This window comes from Mirounga leonina, unplaced genomic scaffold (genome assembly GCF_011800145.1).
Source record: "Mirounga leonina isolate KUSES-001 unplaced genomic scaffold, KU_Mleo_1.0 Mir_94, whole genome shotgun sequence".
Taxonomy (NCBI): Eukaryota; Metazoa; Chordata; class Mammalia; order Carnivora; family Phocidae; genus Mirounga; species Mirounga leonina.
The window spans coordinates 46,989,173-47,003,022 of record NW_023270855.1 but is presented as its reverse complement, the minus strand read 5'-3'; the positions used below and the strand labels follow the sequence as shown (position 1 = coordinate 47,003,022).

Below are 13,850 nucleotides of genomic sequence, written 5' to 3'. Positions count from 1 at the left end.
CCCCCCGGGCTCCGGGCTCCTGCCCACGGCCGCCTGGGAGGGGTGCGCCCCCGAGCTCCGGGCCCCGGCCGTCTGGGGCTGCCCTGACTGCACCCCTGCCCCCCCCCCACACACAGGTACAGCCCCTGGTCCTGCTGCGCCACCACCAGCACTTCGAGGAGTGGCACGGCCGCTGGCTGGAGGACAACGTGACGGTGGAGGCGGCCGGCCTGGTGCAGGACTGGCTGATGGGCGAGGAGGACGAGGACATGGTGCCCTGCAAGACGCTCTGCGAGACCGCGCACGTGCACGGGCTGCCGGTGACCCGCTACCGAGTGCAGTACAGCCGCCGCCCGGCCTCGCCCTGACTCCGTCCGCGGCCGCCTCGGCCCGGAGCTGCGCCGAGCGAGCTCACGAACAGCCTGAGGGGAGCGGAGCGTCCCCCAGCCTTGCTGCTACAGGCCGTGAGCGCCCGAGAGCGGTGGGGTTGTGTTGGCCTGTGGCCCCGTGCTGCCATCCCTTTCGGCTTCCCTGCTTCCTTTGGGCCCGTCCTGTGCCAAACCTGAGTCCTTCCTGCCCTTGAACTCGGGGGGCTCGCTCCCTGCTGGAAGGGGGAGGATCCACACGCGAGCCCAGGAGCAAGTGATTGCCTTTATGCACCTGCTGGGCCGCTTCCGTCACACGTGCCAAATCCCCAAGAGGGGGCACCACCGGTCCTTTTATGCATACGGTGTCTGGAAAAGTCCGTGATGAACCGTGCGGGGGCGTGTGTTGGGGTTCAGGAGACCCCAACATCGAAGGAGTCGGGCCGGGGTGGAGCTGCTTGAAAAGCACGTCCTTCCTGAATGGTTCTGAAAGCTTCCGGAAACTTCCCGAGCTGGGCCGTGCCAGCATCTGGTAGTCGGGGCCTGGGCTAGGCCCAGCTGATGCTTGGGGTCCTTGGTCACTTTGAAAGCAGGAGGAGCCCTTTCAGCCAAACTGTTGAGATTCTGCTTTGTCAAGATGTAAAGTGGGTGGGCAGCACCAGAACTGTCGAGAAGACCGCACTCTGGAAAAAATGAGACTCCTAACCCTGTATTGACCTGGCAGCCGCACTCGGAGCTCTCAAAGGGAGGGGGCTCAGCCCGAGACTCCCGCTGAGCTCAAGCGGCCCCACACTGGGAGGGCCCAGCAGTGCGGCCGTGTACCTAAGAAGGACATTCTAGAAAAATATATATATGCACACACATATTTATTCGTAAGCTCTCTTAGTGGTTGTAACTTCTGCAACAGCCAAGTCCCACGGTTCCTTGGGTAGTGAGAGCCGCCTTCGTGGGACTCTGCAGACCTGCCCTTGACATTGCTCTTCCTACAGCCACCGCCTGGACGGGGTATGGGCATGAGGGCCTGAGGCAACTGTCCTACAGAGGTGTGCAAGGTTTTCTGTGCCAAGAATGCCAAGCAGTTCGGGCCGGGGACCAGGTCTTTAGAATACTTGCACCCTGAGAAGCCCTGGCCGGGCTCCTGGCACCATCAGAAGGGGATCGACCAACAGCAGGGCCCAGAACCATCCCCGTGTGCAGCCTCCCTTCTGCCCAGCGGCAGCCCTCACCCTCCCAAAACTGAGCTGTGCCAAATCCGCGGTTCTGGGAAGTGGAGACATGTTTCTAGAAGTTTTCTAGGAGTTTACCTGTGGAACTCAAGGTTTGCAAAGCCTTTGACTCGGAGTCTGGGTGATTCCAGGGCCAGTGTGCCCCACCCAGGGTCTCCTAGCCCGTGTTTGTTTGCTCAAGTCTACCAGGCACTTTGTCCACATCCTTGTTTTGTAAGAAGGGAACTTACCAGAATTCCTGAACCAGAACCTCCCGGCGCCATCCTTGGGAGCCCGTGGCCCCTTCCGTGCCTCTGTGTGGGTCTGGGGTGCGGGCCACACCCTGCCAAGCCCCGCCCTGCATGCTTCTAGGGAGCGTCTCTTCTGTTTTTGAAGAATTTCTGTTCTGGGGCTTGTACTTCCTTTGCAGCTGTTTTGAATGTAGTTTTCCTTTTCTATTTATTTGCACATTAAAGTTAAAAATTAAATATTGACCTAACTCCATGAGGTCCTCTCCGTCCTTCTTGCTTGTCGGCGGATCCCCATCTGCTCCTGCGCCCCCTGGGTTCCCAGACCTCAAGTGCTGCCCCCTTGTGACCACCCCATGCCTCTGCAGGAGGGTCCTGTTCCCCGCCCCCCAGGGTGTCGCCCCACCCACAGGCTTTTCTGGAATGTATTCCCGACTCAGTTTTTATTTTCAGTAGAACGGAGAGGTGTTTCCTTTGAGTGTTGTGCGTGGGAAACCCAATTTAAAGACTGGTGTTGGCTCTGAGCTTGCTCCGCCTGCCCAGCGCCGTGTCTCTCCCTCCCCCACCCCACAAAGCCACCCTCCCTCCGTGCTCTCTGGTCCCTGCTCCCAGCTGGGCGCCCCCTTCCTCTCAGCACACCTCCTGTGACTTTGTCATCACCCCTTTTGAACTCACCTGGGCCTGCTCCCATCTGGCCCCGCCTGCAAGGAAGTGGGAGACCACAGCTGCTCTTAGGGTCCTCTTAGGGATACCTCTTGAGGCTCCTGGCTGGCCTTTCCCTCCACTTCCCCCCCAGTGCCCACCGCCAGGCCTCACCAGTCAGGTCCCTGAGCTGAGACTGCACTGCCCACGGGGCCTGTCCTCTCCAGGTGCGGTCCTCCATCTCCCGAGTGGCCTTTGCTGCCTTCCAGGAAACCCCTCGTCCATGTGCACCCCACACGTGATGTCCCCTGGTGCTGCACACCTCCCCCTCCAGAGAGTCAGGGCTCCCGGGGAGTTCGGTGAATGAGGCTCAGTGCTGTCCCAGATTCCTCCTTGCCTCAAACCCACGTCAAGGATGGGTCCCAGGGCCCTGTGTGCCCACGGACTGGCCTTCCAGTTGGAAGCGCTGGGAGGGGTGTCCTGGGGTGCGGGTCCTGGCCGCTGCAGCCTCTGGGAAGGGCACAGGAAAGGGCACCGGGTCCCCGGAGTGGGCGGGGCCTATGGCTGTGATCAGGTCGCTTGCTGGAGGAGAAACTGGAGGGAGGGTCTCCTGCTGGTCCTGTTGGGAAGGGGGCATGACCAGTGCGGGTGAGGACCCGGCCCTGTGGACACCCAGCCTGCAGCCTGGTGAGGTGCTGAGCAGGGGACCAGCCTGCGGGGCCCGGACTCCTCACCCACGGAGGCACCAGATCCTAAGGGCCTGTCGTTCCAAGCCACCGCGTCTGCAGCCCTGGATTGCACGGCAGTGAAGAACAGGCCTGATAAATAAAGCAGCCCTCCAACCTCACCACCGCGCCCCTCTCTTCCTCCCTCCTTCAAGTCTGGGGAGGGGCCGAGCTGCAGGACCAGGTAGGCGGCCCTCCCCTCCCCAGGGTGGTAGAGGGAGCAGGTATGTGATGCTTGGGGAGGTGGCGGGGAGGGGGAGGACTTTCCAGTGGGGTGTGATGCACATTTATTCTGTTATTATTTCTCTCCTCTTATTCTGTTACACCTTTTGCAAGGTATAAGCCACGCTTTACCCCAGATGTCCTGGCTGAGAAGGAGGCCGATTGTTCTGAACAACAAGTTGACCTCAAGGCAGTCTCAGGAGGGGGCGGGGTGGGGACTGGGGTAGGTAGGACCTCCCAGTAGGAGGCTGAGGGCCGGAGGTATGGGGTGAGATCTGAACGCACCCAGCACCTCCACAACCACGGTTGCTGGAAGGTTGCCCGAGGGCTTCCAGCGCCTTGTCCGAGCTCCAGTGCTTGGCCCGATGGAGTAGCTGGGACTGAGGTCCCCAGGAGGAGACACGGGGCATCTGGGGTTGGGAGAGCCAGACCTCAAAGCCGGCCGGAGTCAGAGCACCCTCCTCTCGGCCGGAAGTGGGTTACTGTCCCTGCCCACAGGCTGAGGCCCGGTCCGGGAATAAGGGGAAATGGAGGCATAGTGGTGGGTGCCCATCCACTTGCCCATCCACTTTTTTTTTATGCTAAATGAAAATTTTATTGAATAAGTTTAGCATATTGGACACTGCAGAATAAAAAGTAAAAACTTGAACATAGCAGTAGAAACAATCCAAACTGAAACACAAAGAAAAAGGCTGAACAAAAACTGAAAAGAGCATCAATTACCTGTGAGACAATATCAAGCAGTTTTATATGCATTCTTTCGAGTTGCAGATAGAGTAATAGAAAAAAAATCACTGAAGAAACAAAGGCAGAATATTTTCCAAGAATGGTCTGAGAAGCATAGCCAATCCATAGCAGGTTAAACACACACACACACACACACACACAGCATAATCAATTTGCTGAAAATCAAGGATCAGGAAACAAATCTTAAAATTAGCCAGAAGGTAAACACATACACACACACACAAACACAATAAAGTTAAGAAAAAGCAAATTGAAAATGACCACTAATTTCTCAGAAAAGCCAAAAGGAAATTTGCTGAAAAAAAAAAAATTTGCCAACCTGAAGTCTATAGCTAACGAAAAGATCCTCCAAGATGAAAGGGGAAGATAAGGCATTTTTCAGACAAATATTGCAACAGTTTACCACTAACAATCCTGAACTAAAAGAAGATATTTAAAGGAAGTTGTTTAGGCAGAAAGAACATGAGGAGGTGGAAAATCTGGTCTACAACAGAAAGAAATCACAGTCTCCACCAAGACGGTTCCCCGAGAGGTGTCACGTTGGAAGGACTCGTGGAGTCTCTAACTGGTGCCCTGACCTCCATCTAACACTGGAGACAGTGAGGTGGGCCAGGAGGGGCTTCGGGGGCTTCTGGGGGTTCAGGTGGGGCTGCAAGCTGAAGGAATCCAGCACTAGCTGCTGCCCGGATCTGATTACCCTTCCCCCCCCCACACTATTTTAAATAAGTTTTTAATTGTGTTAAAATACACATAAAATTTAGCCATTCTAAGTATCCAGTTCAGTGGCTTTAAGTACCTTCACATGGTTGTGTGGCCATCCCCACCCTCCATCCCCGGGACTCGTCATCTTCCAAACTGCAACTCTGTCCCCATGAAACACGGACTCCCGACCCCCGCGCCCAGCCCCTGGAGCCCACCATCTCCTTCTTGTTTCTGAGAACCTGACCCCTGGAGGGACTTCATCTTCCTGGATCATATAGCTTTGATGCTTTTGTGACTGGCTTATCTCACTCCGCATAATGTCCTCAAGCCTCATCCATGTTGTGGAAGAGCTTGTATCAGATTTTCCCTCCTTTTTTTTTTTTTTTTTTAAGATTTTATTTATTTGAGAGAGAGAGTGAGAGACAGCACAAGAGGGAAGAGGGTCAGAGGGAGAAGCAGACCCCCTGCTGAGCAGGGAGCCTGACTGGGGACTCGATCCCGGGACTCCAGGATCATGACCTGAGCCGAAGGCAGTCGCTTAACCAACTGAGCCACCCAGGCGCCCAGATTTTCCCTCCTTTTTAAAGCTACTATTCTAGGGGCGCCTGGGTGGCTCAGATGGTTAAGCGTCTGCCTTCAGCTCGGGTCATGATCCCGGGGTCCTGGGATCGAGTCCCGCATCGGGCTCCCGGCTCAGCGGGGAGCCTGCTTCTCCCTCTGACCCTCTCCCCTCTCATGCTGTTTCTCTCTCGCTCGCTCTCTAAAAAATAAATAAAATGTTTAAAAAAAAAAAAAAAGCTACTATTCTACCATTTTAAAAAATGTGAGTTTTGGGGACACCTGGATGGTTTAGTCGGTTAAGCGTCCGACTCTTGGTCTCAGCCCAGGTCTTGATGTCAGGGTGGTGAGTTCAAGCCCCACGTTGGGCTCCATGCTGGGCATGGAGCTAAATAAATAAATAAATAAATAAATGTGAGTTTTTATGGAAAGTGACAGATGATACAGAAAATTCGAACAGTACAAAAAAAACCACACGGAGAAAAGTAGGCACCTAAGTCCCTCTCCCCAAAGCAGCTGCCCCCCAGCGTCCTCCAGAAAGCGCCTCACCATGGTGGGTCTCCCTGCACCTCCTGTGTCGGGGTCCCGCCACCCCGGCTGGCACAGGGTGGTTTCTGTGATGGGGCTGTTGATCGGCATCCCCGCCTCTGTGCAGCGGGGAATACCCCTGTGCGGGCGAGTTCCTGTGTGCGCATGCCTGCCATCGATTCCCAGACACGGGACTCTTGAGTCAAACCACCCTCCTTGGGGGGCTCCAGTCCACCCTGCCCCAGGGTCGCCCAGCTGCCAGCCCCCCAGCCTCCTGTGCACAGGTTCCCAGCTCTGCTCCTGGAGGGCAGGAGGGGGTCCTCATCTGGGTTCCCCTGTGCGCTGAGCGTGACCTTGGCCACGAACTGCCAAGAGACATAGGCGTGGCTGAATTTGTCACTGGTGCCGGTGGAAACAGTCCGGAAATGGGGGAGACTCCTGGCTAGGACCCTGTCCCAGCCGGAACTCTCTAGGCCTTAGTCCCCCACCCAGGGCTGGGGGCAGGGACCTTAGCATCTCACCCTCAGCTGCACTGACTCTGTCCAGGACTGCTTGGTCACTTCCTGGCTGGTCTCTGTGACCTCAAGTGTGTGGCTAGATTAAGGCTCCCAGACCAGGACATGGCGACATTGCTCCCCTTCTCTCGTCCCTAGTTCATTTCTTCTTCCCTGACCCCCCACCAACCCCTCAGGGTCCCCTTGCTCTCAGACCGCCCCCTCCCCCACCGCCACCATGGCCCAACCCTGACCACACTGGTCAAGAACCCCCATGCAGAGCTTCCCTAGGGCAGGATGGTCGAGGCCTCTCCCCCGGAGGGGCAACAGAGGGCATTGTGTGCAGAAGAGAGAAGGCAGAGAAGGCGTACCCTCCCCCCTGAGCCCCTCTGTGTTTTTTCAGCTGCACGGTAGGCCCCGTCTGAGTGCAGGGTCGTGGAGGGGCCAGAGCAGGGTGGGTGGCTCAGGGGCCCTCTGTCCCGGGCTGGCCTGACCACCACTCTCAGGCTGAGGTATGGCCATGACCATTCCCAAGAGCCCCAGGGGGAGGATGGAGCCAGGACGGGAGCAGAAGGAGCTCTTGGGCCCAAAGGGGGCCGAAGCTGGGCTCCTCTCTGCTCCCCAGGGTAGCACGTGGTCAGCATTGGGGGTCCGGGCCTTCCCATCTCTGTACCTCACTTTGGGCCTGCCCGCCCAGGGGAGCGGGCTGGGGTGTGAGTGAAGAGGCAACAAGGCAGGCAGCCCCCACGGAGGACCTGGGGTGCTCGGAGAGGGGGACGATCGCTCACGTGCTCTGGTCTGTGACCTGGCGAGGCAGGGCTGTGGTCCAGCCAGCCACAGGCAGGAGGTGGGGAGAGGTTTCAGGAAGGGCCAAGAGCCCCTGAGTTCGTGACCCGGCGGGCTGTCATGGGAACAGGGGCTGCAGACAGGGCGGGATAGCAGGAAGTAGCCACTTGGCCCATAGAGGCTTCCTGAGCTGAACGGGGGCTGAGGGCGGGGAGTGCAGCTTGGAACCTCCTCCCGCATCCTGCTGGCCCCGCACCTGGCCCCCCGCGGGTGGAACTGACTGACGCTAGCCCCCAGGCCTCCTCAGGCCACACCGCGGGCCTGCCGCGGGCTTGTGGGGGCAGGGGCTGCTTTATCTCACAGGCCCTGTCTGCTCCTCCACGGGCGCTCAGGAAGCTGGGGGTGGGGGGTCAGCCAGGCAGGAAGCCTGAGGTCAGCGGCTGCAGTCCAGAGCAGCCGGCGCCCAGCCCTGGCAGCATGTGGGTCCTCGTGCTGCTGTGGCCCGTGGTGCTGGGGTTCAGCCTGGAAGATGACAGCCAGAACACCCTCACCTACGACGAGATGGGGAGCGCCGGGGCAGGTAATGGTGAGTGACCTTGGGCGCTGTCTTGGGCCTGGTGGGGAGGCCCAGTAGAGTTGATGAGTGGGAGACAGGGAATTGGGGAGGGGGGTCCTCCAGCTCAGCCCGGAGCCCACGGGGCTGGGGTGTCTGTGTCCAGCTCTGGCCCACCAAGCTGGGGGCCCCTGAGAGCCGGGGCCTGGACTGTAGCGCCCCGCCCCCCCTCCGCCGCCGCACCGGGAGCCGCACCGGCGGGGGGCTGGGGGGGCGGGGGGGAGGTGGGGGTGACGCCTGGACTCTCAACACCTCTATCCCCTTTCCCCCAGATGGCACACTGGGGCCCTTGAGCGGGCCCCAGGGGGAGACCCCTCACTCACCCCACCTGCGCAGCTTCCCCGGCCAGCTCCAGGACAACGGCAGCAACGTCCTGGAGCTCCCGGCCAGCTCCCGGGCCCTGCTGCTGGGCTGGGTGTCCACGAGGCTGGTGCCCGCGCTCTACGGGCTGACCCTGCTGGTGGGGCTGCCCGCCAACGGCCTGGCGCTGTGGGTGCTGGCCACCCGGGTGCCGCGGCTGCCCTCCACCATGCTGCTCATGAACCTGGCGGCCGCCGACCTCCTGCTGGCCCTGACGCTGCCGCTGCGCGTCGCCTACCACCTGCAGGGCCCGCACTGGCCGTTCGGCGAGGCCGCCTGCCGCGCCACCACCGCCGCGCTCTACGGCCACATGTACGGCTCCGTGCTGCTGCTGGCCGCCGTCAGCCTGGACCGCTACCTCGGCGTGGTGCACCCGCTGCGGGCGCTCAGCCTGCGCGGCGGGCGCCTGGCCGCCGGGCTCTGCGCCGCCGCCTGGCTGGCGGCCGGCGCCCTGGCGCTGCCCCTGGCGCTGCAGCCGCAGACCTTCCGGTTGTCGCGCTCGGACCACGTGCTGTGCCACGACGCGCTGCCCGTGGGCGCCCAGGCCTCCTACTGGCGGCCCGCCTTCCTCTGCCTGGCCGTGCTCGGCTGCTTCCTGCCGCTGCTCGGCCTGCTGCTCGGCTACGGGGCCACCCTGCGCGCGCTGGCGGCCGGCGGCCCGCGCTACGGCCGCGCGCTGAGGCTCACGGCGCTGGTGCTGGCCTCGGCCGTGGCCTTCTTCGTGCCCAGCAACGTCCTGCTGCTGCTGCACTACTCGGACCCGCGCCCGGACGCCTGGGGCGACCTGTACGCCGCCTACGTGCCCAGCCTGGCGCTCAGCACCCTCAACAGCTGCGTGGACCCCTTCATCTACTACTACGTGTCTGTGGAGTTCAGGGACAAGGTGCGGGAGGGGCTGCTCTGCGTGGCTCGGGGCGCCTCCGCAGCCTCCAGGGAGGGGGCCGCCCAGGGCACTGGCACCCGGTCCACCTCCCTCGTGTGACGGCCCCCCCGGAAGGCGGGGCAGGTGGACAGGGCGCCGTGCGGGCTCGAGCGGGGCCCCTCCCGATTCACGTGTACCGGGAGCCCCCGAACTGAGCTCATCTGGAAATAGGGCCTTTGCAGGTGTTATTAAAATTCGGTCACACTGGCCTAGGGGAAGCCCTAAATCTGCCGTGACCAGTGTCCTTATTAGGAGAGGCCCAGGTACACACAGGGGAAGAGGCCATCTGATCACGAAGGCAGACACTGGGGTGAACAGGACGATCGCTAGCAGCCACCAGAAGCCGGGACGGCAGCCTGAGACGCCCTCCCTCGGAGCCCCCCCAAAGAAGTGGACCCCGCCCACACCCTGATCTCAAGCTTCCGGCCTCCAGAACGGTCAGAGAATAAATTTCTGTTGTTTTAAGTCACCCGTTTTGTGGTTTTGGGTTAGAGCAGCACCAAAAAAATGAATATAGGGGTTAAATGCATATTCCCAGGCCCAGCCAGCTCCCTCACGTCCAAGGTGGGGCGGAGGCAAGGCTGATGCTGCCGTGGACCCGCTCCAGGACCCCCTCCTAGGAGGAGGCTCGGGCCGCCCGCCCCCTCGTGGCCCAGGCAGCCAGGAAGACTGGTTGGCAGTCCTCCTTCCCCAAAGCCCAGCGTCTAGCTCTGGGATGGGCTCCGGGGTTTGGGGCGTGTCCTGGACAATCACTGCGGAGGCCGTCATTCTGCTCCCCAGAGCCCGGTGCCGCCTGTCATGGGGACCCACAGGACTGTCACCTTCTGTCACCCTGGAGGCAGGACGGTACCTCTTCCCCTTAACCCTAGGTCTGACTCTTCTTGATGTTAACGTCCCCCACCACCCCAGGACCAGGTGGGTGGGCAACTGGAGGGTGGACAGGTGGGCCCGGGCAGGGGCTACAGCCCTGCGACCCCCACCCCAAGCTGTTTACCCCGGGGTCTGAGCCGTTCTGAATGGGGGGGGGGGTACCGCAAGGGGCGGGGGCAGCATGGGGCACTTTGTCTGGAGCCACGGAGACGTCAACTGTGGGAGGCTCTCCCAAGGCAGAGGGGAGTGGGGGCCATTCCTGGGCTCCCCATCAGGGTCCGTATGTGTCTGGTCTAGAGAAAAATGAGCCAGTGGGTGGCCAGCCCCAGGACACACGCACGTGCCCGTGAGCCTGGAGAAGTGTAAGAGCAGCGAAATGTATCCATGTCAGTAGCCTGGTTGATGATGTAGGAGTTTCCCAAGATGTTACCGCCAGGGCGGGGGGCGGGGAGGCTGGGTGGACAGTAGACCTCTCTGTACCGGTAGAATTTCTTACAAATGCACGGGAATCTATCATTAGGTTGGGGTGCAGGTGTTCGAAACGCTCCTCCCCGCCCGGCCCTGAAAGGCTGAGCCGGAGACTAGGGAACAGAGGTGCTGGGGGGCCTGACGGGAGCTGGGCCTCCAGCCCTCAGTGCTGCGCCGTCCCCCCGCCCAGGCCAAAGCCTGTCTGTGACTCTGGAAAGGAGCTTTTATTATGGGAGCGGCCTCCACAGGGAGCGGGGCTGGTGGGGGTGAGGGGCGCGGGAAATGGCCGGGGACCCACTGGCTGGGCAGCGCCCTCAGGGTCTCTGTGCTGTCCCCGCTGGAGGTCAGAGACGAGCAGCTCTGGCCACCATAAATACCACTGCACAGGGGAGCAGACAGGCGAGGGACCAGAAACAGGTGTGCCCTGAGGGTCACAAAGAGGAATGGGACCACAGCTGGAGGGTCCCCCGAGGAAGGCAGGGCTGGTTGCGGGGCTGGGGCTCCCCCGCCAGGAAGCTGGGAGAAGGCAGTCCCCATATGGCTTTCCCTGAGGGCCTGGCCCTGTCGGCACCAAACATTTGGGGACCCCTGGGGTGAGACAAGATGGGGGTGTGTGGAGACTGTGACAGTTACGGGACAATTCGAGGTCTAGGTCCAGGGGTTCGGCAGCCCAGGTGCCCCAAAGAGGGCCCAAGCTTTGCATTTTGGAGAAAGGCGGCCTGTTTCATTTTGAAGTTGGTGATGAGGGGATGGATGCTTATCTACGTCCCTGATTTGGCTAAATGTCATCGTGTCTCCTCCGACAGAGGCCTTTGGCCACAGGTCCTTCCCAGGAGCGTCCCTTCTCCTGGAGCGGAGCTGCTCTGGCCCGAGGAGGGGGTGCCCAGGGCCAGGTGCAGCTGGGGAAGTGGGGGGATCAAGGCCAACCCTCCTGTTGAGGGAGGGTTGGGAGGAGGCCCGTCATCCGTCGAGGCAGGTCTCCGCGTTCTGTGTATCAGGTTCATTTAGAGGCTGGGTTGCGGTCACCTGGGGCGGGGTCCGCCAGCCCACCAGAGAGTTAAGGGAACTCTCCCATCAGTGGCCCCCTTCCGGTGGGGCCGACAGGGACAGGACGCAGCCAGATCAAGTCCTCCTGCTCGGAGCGTTAGGAAGAGAAGCCACTCTGACTGAAGAGAGAAAAAAAGAAAGACACAGTGTGGGCTGCCCGGCCTTCGGGGGGCCGGTGTGCCTTTTGCTGAACCCGCCTCCACGTCGTGGCTCGGCCTGGCTGCCTCTGCCCATTGGGGCAGGTGCATCCCCCCTGGAGAAGACCCTCAGGACCCTGCCCACCCCCACCGGGTCACGGTGATGGGACAGGTTGTTCACTTCTGGTCCACACAACAACGTGGGTGGATGGCAAGGGAACTCCGCTAAGTGAGAAAAGCCAATCTCAAGAGGATTCCTGTTTACACAGCATGCCCGGAACGACAGACTCTCCGGGTGGGCGTGGCTATAAAAGGGCAGCTCTTGTGTATCTTGCCTATGGTGGTGATGACACAAGGCTACCGGTGGGGGAAAACGGCAGACTCAGATGCGACAGTGGTGAAATGAACAAGTAAGCTGCAAAGTTTAAGGATGTATATTGTAATCCCCGGGGGCTGAATCAAAATGGAATCCTAAAAAAAATATTCCATACGTGCCAAAGGAGGCACACGGAGGACAAAACAGAACAAATACTGAAACAATAGCCATAAGCCCAGCTCTACCAATAATTATCTTAGATGCACATGGACCAAGCCCCAGTGCTTGGTGTGGGATGATGCAGCCCCGAACTTCCGGGACTTTGCTGGGTACTGGTGGAAAAGCATTCCACTAGGTTTGCCGAATGAGGCTGACAACCTGCCTTTGCCACTGGCGTGCGGTGGGGAGACCCTGCCAAGGCAGGCCGGGCGCGGGTGGACACAGCCCGAGGCCTGACAGTGCAGCCGGCCCCTGGGGCTGGCACCTACCTAAGCTGATTAAAGCCAACCTGCTGCTTAAACCTCTTGAGTTTGCTGTAACTAGACTCAAAAGATTCGCCTCCTCCAGGAAGTTGGCCTGGCAGCCCTTTCTCAGCCTCACCCCACAGGGCTCTCTGGTCTCCCACCCACTTCCTCCTCCCTCCCCTGGGGTGACAAAGATTCTCTGATCAAACTCCACTCTTTTTGACTAGGTCTCCACTTCTGGGCTTTGGTGTTCATCTCAGCACTGTCCAATTATAGCAGGAACGCTCTACATCAGTTTAAGCCCGAATTCCCACTCCATACCTGATCACCCTCGATATCTAATATTTAATCGAGTTCCTCCTTCCCACCAGCCCTGGGGCACTGTCTGATACCTTGGCCTGCCTTTAGTGGGAATGCTGTTAGGTGGGTTCAGCCAGAATCCCCCTTCATCCCTGATGTTTCCGGTCACTAATTCTCGGTCCACTGACCCCCCCACCCCTTGGCTATAAACCCCCACTTTTTCTTGTAGTATTCAGAGCTGGGTCCTGTCTTCCCCTCCACTGCAAGACCCCACTGCATGACCTGCTACCTATCACCAGGCCCCTCCCTTGAACAGTCTTCCTTGCCATCTTAACAAGTATAGTGAATAATTTCTTTCTTTAATGGGGTTCCAGGGCACCTCATGGGCAGGTCTGTCCTGGGGTTGTGTCCTCGGGAGGGCTCAGCCTCCCCATGCTCGTACAGGTTGTTCTCTGATGTGTGTTGGACAGACTGTGGGGAGAAGAGAGAATGGATCCCCCACCATGTTCCTGGAAACCTGCAGGCTGACCTGTCTATTGGTTACTCCCACTCTTTGTCAGGTCCAGGGCAACTAGGGGGAAGGAGTTGGGGAGGGGGGGCTTAGCTCTCACCTGTCCTCTGCCTCCCCCTCCAAGTCCATCACCTCATGGCCATGGCCGGCTGCCAGGTGCCCAGCGTCTGGGGGAGCTGGGTCATAGTCATAGCTGTAGGAGGCAGAGGCCGGTGTCGGCTGCTCTGGAAGGAAGGGGGGGCTAGGTCGGTAGGAGGGCACTGGAGGGAGAGGATCTGGATAGCAGATAGCTCAGAGAGACCATGAAAAGGAGATAACGTGTCCCAGAGCAACAGGCAGGAGGTGGGAGGTCACAAGGGTGGGGGAAGGGGACACAGTGTTCAGAGATGGGTAGTAGATGCAGAAAGGCACAAACTTGGGGTGGGTGTGGGGAGAGACTCAGCGAGACTGAGGAGCAGCAGAAACCCGGATGCAAGTAACCAGAGATGGGGGAGGTCACAAAGCCTAAGGAACAGAGACAGAAAGACAAAGACTGGAGGAGAGATGCAGGGGCCACAGCTGGGGGGAAAGCTGGGAGGATCAGGGAGAGACAGGGAATCAAGGGCTGTGAGAGAGGGAGGAGGGGTGGGGGAAAGGGGAGA

At 59.9% G+C, this 13,850-nt stretch overlaps 3 protein-coding genes across 3 annotated transcripts in view; 2 read left to right on the top strand and 1 right to left on the bottom strand.

The window, feature by feature from the left end:
- SIN3B (SIN3 transcription regulator family member B) overlaps window positions 1-2,053 on the top strand; it is a 36,321-nt gene extending 34,268 nt beyond the window's left edge. The window contains exon 19 of the mRNA XM_034998674.1: window positions 117-2,053. Within this exon, the coding sequence (XP_034854565.1) occupies window positions 117-347 (231 nt within the window). The 3' untranslated portion in view covers window positions 348-2,053. The remainder of the gene's footprint in view (window positions 1-116) is intronic.
- A 5,571-nt stretch (window positions 2,054-7,624) lies between these two features.
- Window positions 7,625-9,495, top strand: F2RL3 (F2R like thrombin or trypsin receptor 3). Its single transcript, XM_034997312.1, has 2 exons — window positions 7,625-7,787; window positions 8,087-9,495. The coding sequence occupies exons 1-2, from the start codon at window positions 7,679-7,681 to the stop codon at window positions 9,154-9,156; spliced, it is 1,179 nt and encodes a 392-aa protein (XP_034853203.1). The 5' UTR covers window positions 7,625-7,678; the 3' UTR covers window positions 9,157-9,495.
- A 3,810-nt stretch (window positions 9,496-13,305) lies between these two features.
- The window catches only part of CPAMD8 (C3 and PZP like alpha-2-macroglobulin domain containing 8), a 72,942-nt gene continuing 72,397 nt past the window's right edge, over window positions 13,306-13,850 (bottom strand). Inside the window, exon 41 of the mRNA XM_034997547.1 lies at window positions 13,306-13,433. Within this exon, the coding sequence (XP_034853438.1) occupies window positions 13,306-13,433 (128 nt within the window). The remainder of the gene's footprint in view (window positions 13,434-13,850) is intronic.

Excerpts from the sequence above, each read along its gene's own strand:
- F2RL3 (XM_034997312.1), top strand. The coding sequence starts at position 7,679 with ATGTGGGTCCTCGTGCTGCTGTGGCCCGTGGTGCTGGGGTTCAGCCTG. Across the intron at positions 7,788-8,086 it reads GAGCGCCGGGGCAGGTAATG|ATGGCACACTGGGGCCCTTG; the intron begins GTGAGTGACCTT and ends CCTTTCCCCCAG.